Source organism: Abramis brama (assembly GCF_963993115.1).
Source record: "Abramis brama genome assembly, chromosome: 17".
In the NCBI taxonomy this organism is placed as follows: Eukaryota; Metazoa; Chordata; class Actinopteri; order Cypriniformes; family Leuciscidae; genus Abramis; species Abramis brama.
Window position 1 is genome coordinate 17,025,345 of NC_139979.1, and position 17,587 is coordinate 17,042,931.

General features: G+C 37.6%; 2 protein-coding genes across 2 annotated transcripts; both read left to right on the top strand.

The window, feature by feature from the left end:
- The first annotated feature begins 1,904 nt into the window (after nt 1-1,904).
- On the top strand, nt 1,905-7,038 carry LOC311067945 (uncharacterized protein). Its single transcript, XM_084090094.1, has 3 exons — nt 1,905-2,119; nt 2,595-2,838; nt 3,640-7,038. Exons 1-3 carry the CDS (start codon nt 2,099-2,101, stop codon nt 5,013-5,015), a joined length of 1,641 nt encoding a protein of 546 aa, XP_083946220.1. The 5' UTR covers nt 1,905-2,098; the 3' UTR covers nt 5,016-7,038.
- Nucleotides 7,039-7,852: 814 nt separating this feature from the next.
- LOC311067946 (immunoglobulin superfamily DCC subclass member 4) lies at nt 7,853-17,026 on the top strand. The gene is made up of 7 exons (XM_084090095.1): nt 7,853-8,203; nt 9,668-9,789; nt 11,219-11,429; nt 12,504-12,658; nt 14,678-14,822; nt 15,858-15,999; nt 16,286-17,026. The coding sequence occupies exons 1-7, from the start codon at nt 8,146-8,148 to the stop codon at nt 16,371-16,373; spliced, it is 921 nt and encodes a 306-aa protein (XP_083946221.1). The 5' UTR covers nt 7,853-8,145; the 3' UTR covers nt 16,374-17,026.
- The last annotated feature ends 561 nt before the right edge of the window (nt 17,027-17,587 follow it).

The window sequence follows — 17,587 nt, forward strand, 5'->3', positions numbered from 1 at the left end:
AAATTTCAAATGCTGCAAGGCCACTCTTCACTAGTTTGTTCCTGTAGTAGGCTATGTAATTTGACTAGCCTCAGTGTGAAACAACTGTAGAACTTCAAGTGTGCGATTGAGAGCCCCTCCATGGGCCCTTTAAGTAAACAACATCAAGGTGTTATGGCTATTACAGCTCATTTTTTTTAAATTGCTTTTTTCTAAAAGAGGACTGGAATTCAATTAGGCTATATTTAGACTGAGGCAGTGTCTGCTGGGCTGTGAAGAGAGTAAACAACTTCTGTCTTCATGGAAAATTGCCCCATCTAGTGACCAAACATATTATCTACATGCATGTCTTGAAATAATTGAGTTAAATTTAGGTGCACCATAATGTGGCATAAACAACATTTCATTACATCATGTTATAAAGAAACTGAATCCTATGAATGCACTGTTGAATATGAATAAAGTCTAACAGCTTTTCAGAAAATATGTGAATTGAAAATAAGAATAATGTTCTAAATTCAATGTTTTAAATCGATCATATATATATTCAACTGAAACACAAATCATAGAATATGCAGATTAACATGAGCATCATATTCTTGTTGATGTCCATTCACATGTGAATGCCAGAACTTCTTTTGTGACTATTAGAGAGCAGTTAAGGCCCCATAATTCAGTCTCCTTATAGTTCTTTATTGTTCTTCTTTATTTAGTTTTTCTTACTATCATAGTGCCATGCAGTTCAGTCATAAGGGACAATGTTACAGAGTAGAGTGGCGCTGTCAACATCACTCTTCTGCATCACTTGTTCTCGACAATGATACAAAAGGTTTGGGTGTTCATTGTACTGGAAAGGGAAATTAACAGTTTCCAGGGTACATTATTTGCCCATTAATGACTAAGTCACACCATTAATTACAAAATGTAACAACTATAACAGGAAACCAGAGATATATGCCTATGTCTGATGAGAGAGGCGGCAAGTCTGGCACCTTTGTTCTTCGAGTTTGACAGACCTCTGACAGAAAAGGGTGTGTGATATCATCAAAAACAATTGTGTGACAACCTGACCAAAATAGAGTTGTTCTGTGTTGGCTAGTGGGACGCATGCGCTATGAGATCTGTAAAGCTTGTCAGACCTCTGTAACAGACACCAAAATCTTTATAGCATTCAAGATACTGTATTGGACTGCTAGCTTGTATATTATATTAATCACAGAATATTAATAATAAATGCCAATTTTCAGGATTGTATTTGCACAGGACAAAAGTGTTAATTTATTTAACACAGAGATGTTTACAAGAAACGATAACAGATAGGCTTTTGTTTCTTAACTTTTGTAAAAAAAATAAATAAAAAAAATAAAAACTTTCCCTTTAAAACCTCACTTATCGGGCTTATGCTACTCTGAATGCCTGAACTTTGTATTTTGAGCACTTCTTTTGTTGCTTTTGCCTCTTCTTGATGACTCGCTTAATTTAGTCCTAATTTGTAAGTCGCTTTGGATAAAAGCATCTGCTAAATGACTAAATGTAAATGTTAACTAAAACTGTGATAGATATACCACAGTCCTTATAAACTAAATCAGAACAAAATAAGACACTTTTTTGGTTACACTTTATTTTAAGGTGTCTTTGTTACATTGTATTTTAAGGTGTCATATATTTGAGTAATAATAATTAGCAACATGTACTTATAGGGTTATGGTAGGATTAGGATTTGGTTGAGGGTTAGTTGCATGCAATTATGCATAATTTACTGTTACTACTATGGTAAGTACATGTAACAAGGACACTGTAAAATAGTGTTATCCACTTTTTTGTATCTCATTTGAATCTATAGGTTATTGTAGAGTGGTAGGCTATGACCACGGTACAGAGTATGGGTAAAGAAACTAGGAATGTAGTCACATGATTCATATCCCGGAAATACACTGCCGTCGATGGAAAAATGGCGTTATGAGCAGCTCTAGACTGTAACAAAAAGTAGGGCAGTAGAGTCAAGAGACAACTATGATTAACCTGCGTTTGTCGGTTCACTTAAGTACAGAAAACTGACATTAATCATAAATGTATATGAATACAGTTGCACACTCGACTATGTAAAGGCGCGCCACAGATGGACAAAGACAGACTCGCAGTGAGTATGCCAAAATAAACACGAGGAAGTAGCCTTAAAAGGGGCGTGTAATGTGTTTCATGGCTTGGAGAAATACTAATGAAAAAAAAAAAAAAAAAAACGCAGACGGAAGCATTTTATTGGCGTGCATAATAGCATGCGATACGGATCAATGAAAATGTTTTGTTATAAAGTACAATGTTTCGCTTGATATTGTACGCTTAACGCTTGTATCATATCTTGTTACGCGTACCTAAAGGTGTCCTTTTCTCATGATGCGATTTGTTTTATGACCCCGTTATGCCTATGCTTGTTGGATATATTTCTTATTTATTTGCTCTTTAATCCAGTATGCATTGTGCATATGCAGCAATTTGACACACTGATTTAGGCCCTATTATAGTATAAATTTATTGTAATCATATATTAAAATATACTGCAGTTATAGTATTTACAACTAATATTATTTATTTACTACTAATATTATTTAACGCAGGCTGGTGCATGCTCATGGCTGGATATGCATCACTTCATTGGTGACCTTATGGCAGCAAGTGCTTCGGTCTCTGGTCACCAACTGAGAGAGCAACGTACCGAGGAGACACTGAGTTCTGCTTGGCCCAAAGTCTCTCATCCCCCCCAGTCTACTTCATCCAGACAGAGCCAGGTGAAAAGTGCTGTCCGGTTTGGTCTGCATTCTGAGGAAAGTGAAAAAGAGCCCAGAGACCATGAAAGCCATGGTGAGTAAATATTACAATAGACTGTACAGTACAATTGTGTTATAATTAAATGGCAATTCACTTATCCTCATGAAGTAGGATTGCGAAACATGCCGAATTGATTTATTCCAGCTACTTTAGAGGCACTTACTTATTGAATTTACTGGCCTCTGCAGCTGTGGCCAAATGATGAGATCATTGCCTGATTCAACCAGGACAGATACAGCAAATAATAAATGTAATTATGCATTTAATATATTAAAAATACTTAATATATTATTATTGTTACAAAAATTCACAGACTTTCTAATGCAGATTAGAGGCAGCATAAATGCAATCCAATAATTTGTAAAAAGAAGTAAATCCAGACATGGTGATTAGGACCATGATTATCTGATATATGAGGCTCATCCATTTTTGAGAAACCAATATTTCATATGATATGAAACATTGGTTTCCCAAAAATGGATGAGCAGTCAGTTATACAGCGTTTCTCTGGACAACAGTCATTATTCAGAAACATTTGACAGTAAAACTAAAAAACAGAATCAAATATTCCAGAGAGCGGTGTAATAAATAAAGATACTAAAATACTTCATTTATTTGTATAAAATACCACTTTATGTAGCTCTAACTACTTCCTGCAACCAATCAGTGAAGTACATATTCTTCTGAATAACAACTGGTTCTCAGTTCCTAACCATACAAGGAAATAGCTTCATATTTAGTTTAATCGTGTTTGCCTTTTCTTTTTTTTTAAACTCGTCTCAATTGATTTTTATGCTGAATCATTTTGTGCATTCTCCTCTCCCTCTTTTGTAGTTCAACATCGTTCCTGCACATGTCCTGGCTGCCCTCTTTCCTCATCTACTTCTAGTTCCTCAATCCAGACCCTGAAACCCAGAACCAGCCCGGCCTCACAGATCCAGCCACCTTCGCCCCTACAATCCACCCCGCAACAGCAGGCCAAAGAGCCCAGCCCTGTCGGCCTGGGATTGTGTCTAGGTTTGGGTCTCTCTCTGGAAGAGGAAAACAGAGAGCCCAGCAGCACATCTAGTCACCCCCAACAGGAAGACAAAGGCACTAGCACACACAGCCCAATCCCTCAGGCAAATCCCGAGTCCACAAGTGTCCCACCTGTTCAGGCCTTTGCATGTCTATGCTGCCACCGTGGCTTGCAAACCTGTAGCCAAATTCGAAGTCAACAAAAGGACCCAGACGCACATGTTGCCCACCACCACTTCCATCACCACCACCATCACTGCCCGCTCACCACCTGCACATCATGTACGTTCCCTTGCCTGTCCTGCCAGCGCTCCTTCCCCACTTGCGCCGAGCTCCTGCGGCATCAGCAGGGCCACGCTCAGCAGGAGGGCCTGCAGCAGCTCCCGTGCATGCACTGCAATGCCTCTTTTCCCCGGCCGTCTCAACTACTGCAGCACCAGCGAACTCAGCACGCATCCAAAGCAGGCGGCTTCCTGTGCGCCGAGTGCGGACGCGCGTTCAACTCGCACAGCAATCTGCGCATCCACCTCAACGTGCACACTGGCGCCCGACCGTACATCTGCACCGACTGCGGCAAGAGTTTCAGCCAGTCCGGGGCACTTAAGATTCACCGCCGCATTCACACCGGAGAGAGGCCGTACACCTGTTCTTATTGCGGGAGGGGTTTCCCTCACCTGGCTGGGGTAAGAGCGCATCAGCGAATTCACACGGGGGAGAAACCGTACCGCTGCGGTCAGTGTGGAAAGTGCTTTACTCAGTCTGGGGCTTTGAAAATCCACACTCGCATCCACACCGGAGAGAGGCCTTTCGTGTGCGGCCTCTGTGGGAAGAGCTTTTCGAACCGCTCCGGCATCCGCTTTCATCACCGCACGGTTCACGGGATCGTGACGGAGCCCAACTCTGTGGGCAGGCCCAGTCTGGCTGCCTCTGCGTCGTCCACAGTTTCAGAATTCCAGAGAATTCAAGCCTCCAGTCTCAACCAGATTCATCTCCGGCAAATGGAAGGGAAGAGTCCAGCTAGTAAAGAGCAGTTGAGTGGGGATGGGGACAAATCCGCTCTTCCGTATGCCTGCGAGGACTGCGGACAACGCTTTCCAGATGCTCCGTCTAGAAACAGACACCAGACGTTGCAACACTACTCTTCGGAAGAGAGAGAGAAGGAAGAGAGCAGCTCGGATAAAATTAAAGATTAGACGACAACAGCAAACATTTCGGAATCTGAATTTTAAAAAGAGAGGGAAGAAAAAAGGCAACTTTAATATGTAATGTATTAAGCTAGGTATTGAGCCTGAAACATAAACAACGCCAAGAGCTGATGTCAGTCCCCTCACACTGACTGTCCGCTTGTTAAGTCATGACACGTGACACAAGAAACACTGTTTCTTGGTCCAAGGAACTATACATTTCAATTGAGTACTATCTCAACAGATGTTTATGAGCAATATTTATTCAAATTAAGCTAAGTTAAACACTTGTGGTGAACACTACTATCTCTGGGCTCACAGTGTCCAGGCACCAATATTTTAACGATTCATAAAAGATGAATCACTGTCCGACCATCTGAGATTTCGGTAGAGATAAAGGTTAGGATTGTGATTGTTCAGTAGTATAACCACACACCGTGAGCTAGCATTGTTTGTTGTTTGCTTTTGCCATTTGATGAGCATTTGGATCCAGAAATGGTGATGCGTGGTGTCCGACTTAACAAGCGAAATCTTGTTTTGGTAAAGTACGATTCTTTTTCTTGTTATTTGTGCCTCTAAAAAGCTAAATTGAGACAACCTGTAACTGCACCTTAAACATTAAATCAGAAGCTTTGCCTATCAGTGTAAAGGTATTTACATTTTATGTATTCGGGTATTTACGTATATACGTTACAAAACCTGGGGCCAGCTGCATAAACATTATGTTAAGACTTATGGTCTAGTATGACCCAGTAGCAGTTTTAGCATACTTTTCGGTATCAAATTAGGCCAATCTACCTTAAATTTAAAAAATCATTAAGTAATTTTTGACTTTTAATCATTTAAAAAGTCTTAAAGAAAAACATTTGATGACTAACTTGTAAGACTAGTCTTAGCGGTTCATGCAACCGCCGGCCCCAGTACTAGTTTTTCCACCATCAGGCTGAAAGGTTACCAGAAAGCAAAGGGAAGGATGCTAGGTTTACAACTGACAAGCGACCAGTCGTAAGTCTCATGCCAATAAAACCGTTCCACCAGCATGATTCTCCTGTCCTGAGTACGGTTAGCTAAATGTAGTGAGAAATCCAAGTGTAGGAACAGATTATAATCGTACTGTATCAAACTGTCTGAAATGCTTACAACCATTCGGCATGATGGTGGAAAAGTGTTTTATTTGACTTTTTAGCACTTTTGTATGCATGTATGTGCAAGAATTTTGTAGTTTTGCTAGTTTTTTGTTGTTGTTGTTGCTTTCAATATTTCTTTTTAGTGTCCAAATGAACTTCTAATGCTGTCTTGATGATGAACTGGATAATTAAGAACATTTTCTGGTTGGATCATTTCTTAGGTTTTAACACAAGGGAAAAAATAGGCCTAAAATAGACGGAGTAAGTTCTCTGTTGTGCATTGGCTGATGTAATAGTGCCTTTCTTAATGGGAATCTCGCAAAGCACATGCAAACCAAGATAAATATTTAGATTCTGGCCATAGCAGTCAAAAATCAAATATGGCCATCAATTGCTACAACTGTTCTATAAATGTGTATTTAAATGAAATGAAGCTCTTGCCATATTTAAATGCATTTCAGCTTGTTGTGTGGGGATGAATATTATGACATCATTAGGACATGTGATTTACCTGCTGTTACTTACTGTGTGCAGGGACTGACAGTACGCAAGACTGCAAGAGTCAAGGGGCTGCCATTTTCACAGTTGGTCAAAGGTTTGTTGTTAAAGATATCTTTAGATATCTCTGTATTATTACTCAGAATTAAAGTTTGGCTAAACTGTAATGGGGAAAATATTGTCCATTATTGTTGTCAATTTTGTATCTTTAGCATTACTACACCATTTATATATGAACCCTCCTTATGTGGTATTGTGAATGTGGTTGGCCGATCATAAAGATCAATGATTGTAACCTCTCAACCCAGAACATCAGATACTTTTTGTACATCTGTCAGTTCAGCTCATGTCTACATTGTGTACACATACCAACAAAAATAAATGTTGATGGACCTTATTTGAACTTTACATTTGTGATCCTAGTGATATCAGTATAGTTTACTGATGTATTCTGTTTTGTTGAATATCTTTTAACATCTGTGGTGCCTTTCAGAGCAGAACCCTTGAACCATATCTTGGTATGATGCATTACATATTGTCAATATGAGACATATTGTTGACATATTATGAAGAAGTCACCATTGCTGAGTCACCTACAGTCACCTGAAATTCCTTTATGGTCAATGAACTTGAGACAAGGGAATTTACATTGTGCCCTACCTGCTGTTCTGCCCTCTTCAAATTCCCTAGGCTATTTATTATTTAATAGTCAAATATTTAAGTACGTTCTAACCTACTTGTAGGTAAGAGAAGGTAGGCCTAATATTAAACTCGCCCCAGATCTTTTTCTGTCTTGTTCAAATTCTCAAACGTTTTGGCTATCGACTTCAGCTTCATGAAAGGAAAGGTAAAGAAAACCCATGAAACTTTTCCATATAAAATTAAATATTAAATAGGTGTAGGCTCAGCAGTAATTAGTCTCAGCAGCTGAAATATCACTACAAATTTGTTTTGAAATAAAGGAATAAGCGTCTAGGGGGCCGGTAATAATATGACCTTAACCTTTGAGACTTACCTAAAAAAGAATTGAAGGATGTAATAACAAATTGTTACTAAGCAACTGCCGTAACTTAATCGCGTCGTGAAGTATTAGTAGTCAAGGCAATGTCATTTTTTTAATCTCTTTATTACAGATTCACATATCAAACGTCTATCACACAAAAACCAAAAAAAAAAAACTTTAACCGCCAGATGACACTGAGGTGCCTTATAACACCCTTTGAACATAGATTATGCTAGATACAAGTGATGCTGAAGCTTGATTTGCATGACGAGTTTGTGTTTTGAGACCATATTGCACAAGTATAACCTTGTATTTTTGTAATTTTTAAAATATAGAAGAAATTCATGCTAACATTATATTAGTGCATCGTTGAATCTTTGTAACAAAAACAAAATAAACAATTGCACGTTAGCCTAGGCTCCACCCTCTTCTTCCGCGCTCATAAATTGTGTTTACAAACTTTCGTTTTGGCAGAAGTTATTTTCAAACGCAGAAGTCAAGATCCTTCAAGATGAAATCCTATATTCTCCTCACTGTTCTGGCGTTCACCTTTCTCCAAGGATACAATGGTAAATAACATTTTGCTTATGTCTTTGCAAAACCATTATTTTTTAATGCATTACTGTTTCAACCTAAAATCTATGTTCTTACCAAACGCAATATGTTAGTATAGGCCTATCTATAAAAGTTAATTAATAATCCAGTGAGACTGAGGAGCGAAATGTAAAATAATAAATAAAGTGTTTATTGTTATTATTTTATTTCTCTTATTTTTTTCAATTTTTTTATTGCTGGCTGATTGCACAAAAGAAAATCTACCTAAACGTTCAGAATTACATAGCCTACCTTAAAATTAAATTCGTCTGAACTACCAACAATTTTCCGGGGAAATGCAGGGACTCTTCGCAGTCAAGTGAAAACGAAAGTTCCTGTTTTTGTAAGGTCGTAGCCTAATACAACGACATATAGGCTTTTATCTATATTATATATAAAAGCCCCATAAAGACTGCATTTGTGACAGCCCAAAATACAATTTTACACAGGAGTTATTTCAGGATATGTCAAGTCGCCTACAGCAAGTAAGACGAGGAATTTGCCACCTTTAATGCTCCCCATCTTGACCCAACCAGTTAGACGACATTTGAAGGAAATTGTATTTGTTTGAAAGCACGTAGGCTACACATTTGTTTGACAATATTTGAGAATACGCTTTTAAATGGCATTGCACGTGAGACTAAGATGTAGGCTATACATGACTAAATGATGTAAGTGACTAAAAATATGCTTGCATTTCTGTATTTATACAGCGTTTGCTTCAGTTTAACAACACTGCACATCAGATAGCATGTTCCTGTTGTTGTCATGGCTCAGCTGGTATGCAAATTACACAGACCAGGAAGTTTAGAAAGAATATAGAATATTCTGGCAACTATAGAGTGGAAATAAAAAGTCTGTACAAAACAGCTGGTTTTTGTGACGTAAAAAAAGATAAATCATATCAGAACGTTTGGACCGTTAATGTAAACATTACAATCCATGCAATGCCGCCGTAAACCAAATTAACACATTTCAGAGGGAAAAAGTGTTATAACTTCATGTGTGTACACCCCTAACTAACACACCATTTGATAATATTACAGTAGCACTCTGTCTGTCTCTCAGTCTGTCTTCTGTCTGTATATATTAGCGATCTTGGCTTGGTAATATTTATAGCCTACTCTTCTTTGCAAAAACATGCCAGATCTGTTAAATTTCATAGGTTGTAATTTTTCCATTGAATGTGCAAAAGTTCTGATATGAATTTACATCACAAACAACAGCTGTTTTAACAGGGATGTGTAGAATTTCCATATTACATACACTGATGTATGCTATATATCAGATCAGAGAGACAAAAAGCAACAAGAGCTGCATCCATATGAGATACTAAACAAATTATGTTGTTTAGTATCCCATATGGATGCAATTGTTGCTTTATTCTATAAAACTAGCTAATTCATTATTGCTTTGTTTTATTACTTTTTGTTTTACAGCTGTTTTGGAGGTAAAAGGTCCAACTGAGCCGGTTCTGGAAGGACAGGATGTGACATTGGAGTGTGTGGATACAGAATCTGAGCTGAACATGAGCACAGTTCACTTTCAGAGGTTCTCTAAGGTAAGGTCACTTACACAATAGCAAGGAAATGTCTGGTACACAATGCTCTTTGATGTGCACTTGTCTGTAAATGTCAAGAAAACAGCAGATTGAAACTGAAATGGCACCTCGTTTCTCATGGGAAATGAGAAGGATTTATGTTATTGCTTCTGTCTGAACACATCCTCCTCTGTGTTGCCGGTCTGATTACTGAAGAAAGAGAAAGTGAGAGATCTAAAATTACAAACATATCTGTCAGGGACACTTACTCTCAAATATCAACACAAATGTTCCTGTGATTTTGTAAACAATCTCATAGGGCAATCACAAATAAAGAACAGTATTATTTTGAATTTATTTGTCTGGAGATCAAGGCTGCAATTGGTATTTAAAGCGCAGGAGGCAGTGTGTATTTAAGTGAGTTTCTATGAGCTGTTATTCTGGGTTTAATTAGTATCTGGCAGTGAGGGGCCTTTGGAGGATTCGCAACATCTGCTGCTTCTGTCAGTGCAGAGTCTGTTTGTCACATTTTACAGCTATCTAAATGCATTCAAGCAAAAATGGATCTCCATACCACCAATCACAAAGACAGATGTTTTGTTTTGCAAACTCTCATTAACCTGTGTTAGTGAGACCCAAGTGTCATTGCCCCGAATAGTCTAATTCCTCCAAGTGTAGCATATTTAATCAACTTTGGCAAGTGTTCCCTACATTAGCAAGATTTTCTTAACCCTATAAAGCCTACTGGATCATATTTGATACGCAATTTTCTGAGGCCTCTAAATGATCAAAACCTTGATGAAAAACCTGTTGTACACAACTACACTTTTTTAGAAAGTAAAGGGCATCTTAGTATAATTCTAAATATGTCCACCCACAGGCCGTGAAATTGTTCCAGATTTTTATAAAGTTTTTTTTTTAAATCATGTTAATTTCTATCAAATATGATACAACAGGCTTTTGAGTAACATTTATATGTACAACTCTCAAACATTCGTCCCCCACAATAAAAACTACAGAGCTTTGATCATAAAACTAAGCACTTAACCCTTAAAATGCATGAATGTTTCGCCAATCATTACATATTCGGGTCTTTATCGACCCGGATCTATATCTAAGACAGATGGATCTCTACCTGCCGTGAAAATATAAAACGATCCTTATATTAGAGAGAACAATTACAGAAGAATAAAATAAAGCATTTTTTTTTCTTGTTATATTGTTTATAATGAATTGACTGAGAAATACTATAAGGTTGATGTCTAACTTTAAAAAATGAATGTGGAGGAGGTTAGTGAATGACGTTCCGGGTCACTATGCGTTTAAGGGTTAAATATCCTCTTACTAAGACATATTGTTGGGAGATACAGAGTGACAACTGCTATTTCTATGCATATTATGTAAGTAGTCTGTTGGAGTGAAATATTTCTTTCTTTTTTCTTCCCAACAGTACATGAAGAAGTGGTATCGGCTAGAGACAGATCAGGAGTATTTCTACCGCCGGTGTTTTCTGTATGATGTGGATGTGAGAAGGGAGGAGGACAGACTGCTCCTCTTCATCGCCAGTATCCAGTCCTGGTCTGAGGGTCCATACCGCTGTGTCTCTGAGAACAGTTCTGCACCAGACAACTCCTCCCAGCCCCTCACCATCCCCATCCACTGTGAGTTAGAGACGTCACGGGCTGCATGAAGATTGTTTGTGATGCAAATCCCCATTGATTTGATCCATATATGTCTAGATTGTCCAGATGCTTCAATCTTTCCATCGTTGTGTGTGAGGCCAGTTGCATCTGACATTTTGTCGCAAGGAATTTTTATATTTGGGATTTAAAGAATCAATGATAAATAAAACTCTTTATCTCCCAAGATGACAAAATCAATATTGATATTGATTGGGGGTTTTGCAGTGCCCAGGGATGAGTTGACAGTGGTGATTTATTGGAAAAACTGAGTGAAAAAAACAAAACAGATGGAGCTATACAGAGATGTTCAGTATGAATAATCAGATGGAGACAAGTCAACCTGGACTTAATATGCTATAATCATTGATAATAATCCACTGCTGTCACCAACAAGTTAAACTGCCAATTAAAAGTTTGGTGTTGGCAAGGTTTTTTAAAATGTTTTTTAAGTCTCTAAAGCTCACTAAGGCTGCATTTATTTGAGCAAAAGCACAGTAAAAAAAAGTAATATTGTGAAATATTATTACAATTTAACACAAATGTATTTGATGGTAAAGCTGAATTTTTCAGCATCATTGCTCCAGTCTTCAGTGTCACATGATCCTTGAAAATCATTGTAATATGTCACATGAAATCATTCTAATATGCTGATTTGGTGCTCAGGAATATTTGTGTGAAAACTGAAAATATTCAAGATTCTTTTAAGTAAATAAAAGAACCATTTATTTGTTTTGTGTTTATTTTTATTTTTCCATTTTTCTGTCTAAAATTCTTTACTGCACTTTTGCTCAATTTAAAGCATCCTTGCTTAATAAGTAATACAAAATCTTACTATTTCTACATGTATATTTTATGAATGTATGCAAATATTATGTATGTATAAAATATATAATATTAAATATATACTGTATATATTCATTGTGAGTGATGAAGACATGCTCAAAATTTCCATGACCTACTTCCTTGTTTTTATGCTGTGCGAATGTACCCAGGAGCAGAGCTGTTTTGACTAATCCTTTCTATCCTCATATGTTCTCTCTCTTTCTACCGCAGATATGCGGGAGCTGGCAGTGCACAGGGCTGGTTTGGGATACTTAACACGCTATTTCAACTCGGTGCAGGACCTTAAAGTACAATTAGGTGATGATGTGGAGCTGGAATGTACTACTTCAGCTTCCGAGGCACCTGAATACTTCTGGGCTAAAGAGGTGACAGGTTTACTATCTAATGCATTTTTGTCTCATAGCAGTTTTTTAACATGATGCATTACTCTATATTTGGGACTGCAGTTGCCCTTTTTCATGTAATAGACATGTTGGGTTCTTAGACATCCGAGAGAAAGGCCTGGAAGGCCAGCTTGCCTAATAAAGTCCTGTTCAAGTGAAAATAAGCTTGTTCACTCAGGTCTGGGGAAAAGGCTGTGAAAGTTGTCAACTCAGTTAATTAGAACAGGAAATGTGCTAAGCCAGGAAAAGTGTATGGTGGATCTGCACTAAGGAGTGTCCAGAGGTTATGTCTATTCTACACTCGCCTGATTAATTCGGAATTATTGTAAAAGTTTACTTATGAGCTTTGTTCAACGGGCGTTGCAGCCAAATGTGAGCAAATATTGGCTTTGGCGAGAAAATAAAACTCACCAGGGCCCAGTTACTTTCCAGTGGCTGGTTATTTAATGTTATTGTTCAAGTTGAAGTTTAGAACTGTGAGAAAGATAATCAAGCCCCCACTGATATCATATAACTGACACAAGCGAATGAAGCGATTCAAATCAAAGGAATAAGCCACACGAGTCATGACAGATGTTTGCTAAAGAAAATTTGCTTACATTTGTTTATCTGGGAGGTCTTTTTACCATGTGGAAATATTCCTCTAATTGAGCCACTAAAACTTATATATTTTAGGAACAAAATATATTCATTTTATACAAGGGATGGATGTTTCATTTTATATAATGTGATATATCTTTTTTTCACTGATATGAAAGGAAACTGTAATTAAGAAATTATTTAAAAATTAATTTATATCATCTTATTGTCATGGTCGGTTGCAGTAAAGAGGTGATTTATAAAACTTTAACATACAAAACAAAAACCATCTGGGCAGAAAACAGGAACAGAAAAAACGAGTATTACGTAACGTGAACTGACAAATGAACAGAACAAAATATTATTGATATAATCAATGAAAATCATTTCAGGGACAGTGCCAAATATATTCTGGTAAGGCCAGTAAAACTTAATTCACTCACCTTGGGCTTATGAGACAAAAAGTTAATTTTGGATCTGTGTTTAACTGTTGAACATACTAATCTTGACTATTGTACATGCAACCTGCTGTAGAACGCACAGTGCATGACCTTATGCAAAAAAAAAAAAAAGTCCCTCTAAATGTCATGGTGTGGGTGATCGATGACCATAGAATTTCATGAGATAGAAGTCCAGAATGAGTCATTCCTGTTATACAGGATGACAGTCTGTTCATTCTCTTACATTCTCTCTCTGATATCTCTCTGATATCATTCTCTTACAGTTGAAACTCCCTCAAATATATACTGTATTATGCAAGATGTTTTCGCTTAGTCAATATGGCTTCGAATCTGCACTTCAAGTAGTTACCCAAGGCATGACTCAATAAAAGCAGATTCTTGTAAACTAGAAAAACAAGCTTCCTTAGATTGCAGAACACGTTCTGGTGTATAGCAGCTATACCTGTTTATAGTGCTCCGTGTCTGCACTCCAGCGGAGGAAACAGGAAGATGTTCGGAGCCAATGGATTAGCTCAAACAATGGTGCTTTGGCCAGAACTTGGCTTGACTGGGAATCCTCTTAATTCACTTTCATTTAAATTGAAATGGACTTTGTTGGCAGGATGCAGAAGTTCCTCTAGTGCCAAAAGCATCTGCATGGTTATGATTTGCTCAGAGTGGCTTTTGCACAGGCATTTGTTTCCTTGAATTGTATGGTGTTATGTTTTATTTTCACCTCATTACTCTTTCATACTCACTAACATTATTTATTGTAAATGGCACAGGGATTCTTAGGAAACTTCATTTCTGTTGTATTTTCGATTCAAAATGTCAAAAAAGTGGGAATTCACCCTCTTGCATGATTTCCATTCCTAAGAATTATTACTTCTGCCTTATCTTTCTTACGTCACATATTTCATTATAGTTCCTGCTTTGCTTTTCACTTCTCTATAACCTCTGTGTGTGTCTATTTCATATCAAGGGAGATGACTGGATTTTGCCCTCTAATAAGTTGAAGTTGGAGAAGGTGAGTGATCAGAATGGAGGGAGATACACCTGTTCGGCTCAGTCGCCCACTGTGCGGTCCCTCATGAAGAAACGTACAATCAGCATCACTGTTCTACCAGGTCAGAGCTGCCAAAAGTGTGCGACTTTTGTGTGAACAACTTCAGTTGATTTGTTGATGTACACCAAGGCTTCTCAACTCTGGTCCACTTTCCTGCAGCGTTTAGCTCCAACCTTGATCAAACTCACCTGCATGTAACTTTTTAATAGTGTTGAAGATTAGCTTGTTTAGGTGTGTTTGATTAGGTTTGGAACTAAACTCTGCAGGAGAGTGGATTTTTGAGGGCCAGAGTAGAGAACCCCTGATGTACAGTATGTTCATAATTTGAACGTTTCATTTTATATCTAATGGCATTGCAGCAATTCAGCAACCAAAATCCCTTTTGATTTATTTGTCCAATTTTCAGTTTTAGAGTATAAAGGCGCCTGTGTAAGACAATAATATTGACATTGAGAACTCATTTAACTTCAATAAAATGACACATTTCTTAACTTCCTTATGATTACCAATGGACAGTTTTCTTTAAGTCAAGAAAATATCTACTGTATGTCTGCACAACATGGATAATATCTGCCATGCTATTATAACTGAATCGAATTTAAAAATCTCTTATTGTTATCGATAGTACACTTTTCACAATCCATGTTGTTTCAAAGCAGCTTTACATAAGATTGTCTAATGCCTTAATGTCTTACAATATTTTTCTGCCTTTTAACAATGTTCAATATGTATATCGATATTTTATAATTTGCTCTTATGAACAAATGGTCAGAGGAACTATCATTTATATCAGCCACTGTTATCAAGTAGATCTAAGTGCAGCAGCAAGTTATTAAATTTTGATTTGAAGACTAAGAAGTCAACAGTTATTTTATTTGCACTAACGTGCACCAATGAATCATTCACAATAAGAACTGAATTAAGTACATAGGGTTGAATTTGATTTAATGTTGACAATTAACCTCAATTAGCTCTCCTGCTCAAGGCCGAGCAACTAATACCAATGTTAATCAGGTTGAAATGTTTGATTAGGTATTTTAACATTTAAAGACAGTTTGACAGACGTATAATATGTGATTTTGTCTTTGTCTCTTAGAGGATGCAGCATGGTATGAGTCAACCACCGGTCGTATTGTTCTCATGGTATGTGGTGCTGGATTGGTCCTTCTGGTGGTTGTGATATCCATGACCGCTTACCTCTGTCGCCGAGCCAATCAGAGGAATCGCAAGGGACCCATGTAAGTCCTCCAAATCGCCCTAGTCATGTTGTCTGGAAATATGTGCAGTGATTCATGGGGTGTTTGACCTCCAGCCCTCCTCTATCATGTCGAGTGGAGTCTGAGTATTACTGTGAGCATCAGTAGACGCTGATGTCCACTTCTCTCACTGCCTCAAAGCTGTCGAGGCAGGCTAGTCTATGTGCAAATAACCGTCTCAATAACCACATCCTTCAGGTCCACATCTTTTCTTATTCTGATAGATAAAACACTCACTCTGTCATATTTCCTTCTCTCATCCTCTCAGTGATGACCGTTCCCAGAAGAAACCCATCTACAGATCCAGCGTGGAGTCCCTGCCCTCCACCGCTGGTGACAAGCAGCCGCTGGTGTAAAGAGTGAGATTGATGGAGGACTGGAGAGGAGAGCAGAGAAAAGAAGACAAGAGAAAAAGACGAGGAGGGAGTATTGGGTATTCAGAGTAGAAGGGAGTTAATGAGAGCTTTGGCCATAGATTTTGTTTTGCTCTTGGGTCTTTATTCAGATATATAATTTGGAGACTGTCTATGCAGGAAATCGAAAAAGTATACAAAGACGGGACAAATTATGGTTTTACCTTGGTTCCTTTCCAGTGTGGATGGCAGCAATGCTATTCAACAAAAGGTGTGCAATTTTCTCTGTATTGATTCACCGACCCTGCAAAATGGAGAAATGCTGAAAAGATGTTTTTGTGAGGTGACATTGAACGCTTCTTTCTTCCCACCAGTCTTATGCTGGCTTATGTCTTTAAACTGATTAACATTTCTTTTTAGGAAAACCACTGTCTGCAAGCTGAACAATCATTTAGTCAGAGGTAGAAATGTTGGGGTTATTGCTTTACATAAGTATATAATATTCTGCTTTACTTGAAAAGACAGTAGATAAGATCCAGATTAACACTGAACCAATTTCTCTAGAAGCACTTTGAAATTGTTGCACTTTTTTTTACATAAGTTTGATTTTTCCATATCTTTGAATTTAAAGCTATTAAAATGACTTTACAACATAATCAGCCTCCAGTGTTGTTACTGATCTAATTAAGATAGACATTCATGTATCCTCAACTAGCCAAGAAATCTCAAGAGAGTTAATCTCTATGTAAATGACATTGCCGCTGTTTATAAAAAGATATTTCCATTTCAAACTTCTTAAGTATTAATAAATACCTGCAAGTTCTCAAACAAGAGTTCTGATACACACTTTGCTGGTTGATTTGTTGACCATTGCAAAATACAGTTCAAGGGATAGTCCACCAAAACATTTTCATTAATTGCTCACCTCATGTCGTTCCGAACCCGTAAGACTTTTGTTCATCTTCGGAACACAAATGAAGATCTTTTTGATCAAATCTGAGAGGTTTTTGTCCCTCCATTGATAGTCTACGCAACTACCACTTTGACACTTCATAAAATTTATAAAGAGATCGTAAAAACAAAGCCATATGAATTGAGTTGATTGTTCCAAATTCTCTGAAGAGACTATTGCTTTATATGATGAACAGATTTAATTCAGGCTTTTATTCACATAAACATTGATCAGCAAACATAAACAGAAGCTTAACCGAACCGAA

Excerpts from the sequence above, each read along its gene's own strand:
- LOC311067945 (XM_084090094.1), top strand. The coding sequence starts at position 2,099 with ATGGACAAAGACAGACTCGCA. Across the intron at positions 2,120-2,594 it reads TGGACAAAGACAGACTCGCA|GCTGGTGCATGCTCATGGCT; the intron begins GTGAGTATGCCA and ends TATTTAACGCAG. Across the intron at positions 2,839-3,639 it reads CAGAGACCATGAAAGCCATG|TTCAACATCGTTCCTGCACA; the intron begins GTGAGTAAATAT and ends CCTCTTTTGTAG.
- LOC311067946 (XM_084090095.1), top strand. The coding sequence starts at position 8,146 with ATGAAATCCTATATTCTCCTCACTGTTCTGGCGTTCACCTTTCTCCAA. Across the intron at positions 8,204-9,667 it reads CTTTCTCCAAGGATACAATG|CTGTTTTGGAGGTAAAAGGT; the intron begins GTAAATAACATT and ends TTTGTTTTACAG. Across the intron at positions 9,790-11,218 it reads ACTTTCAGAGGTTCTCTAAG|TACATGAAGAAGTGGTATCG; the intron begins GTAAGGTCACTT and ends TCTTCCCAACAG.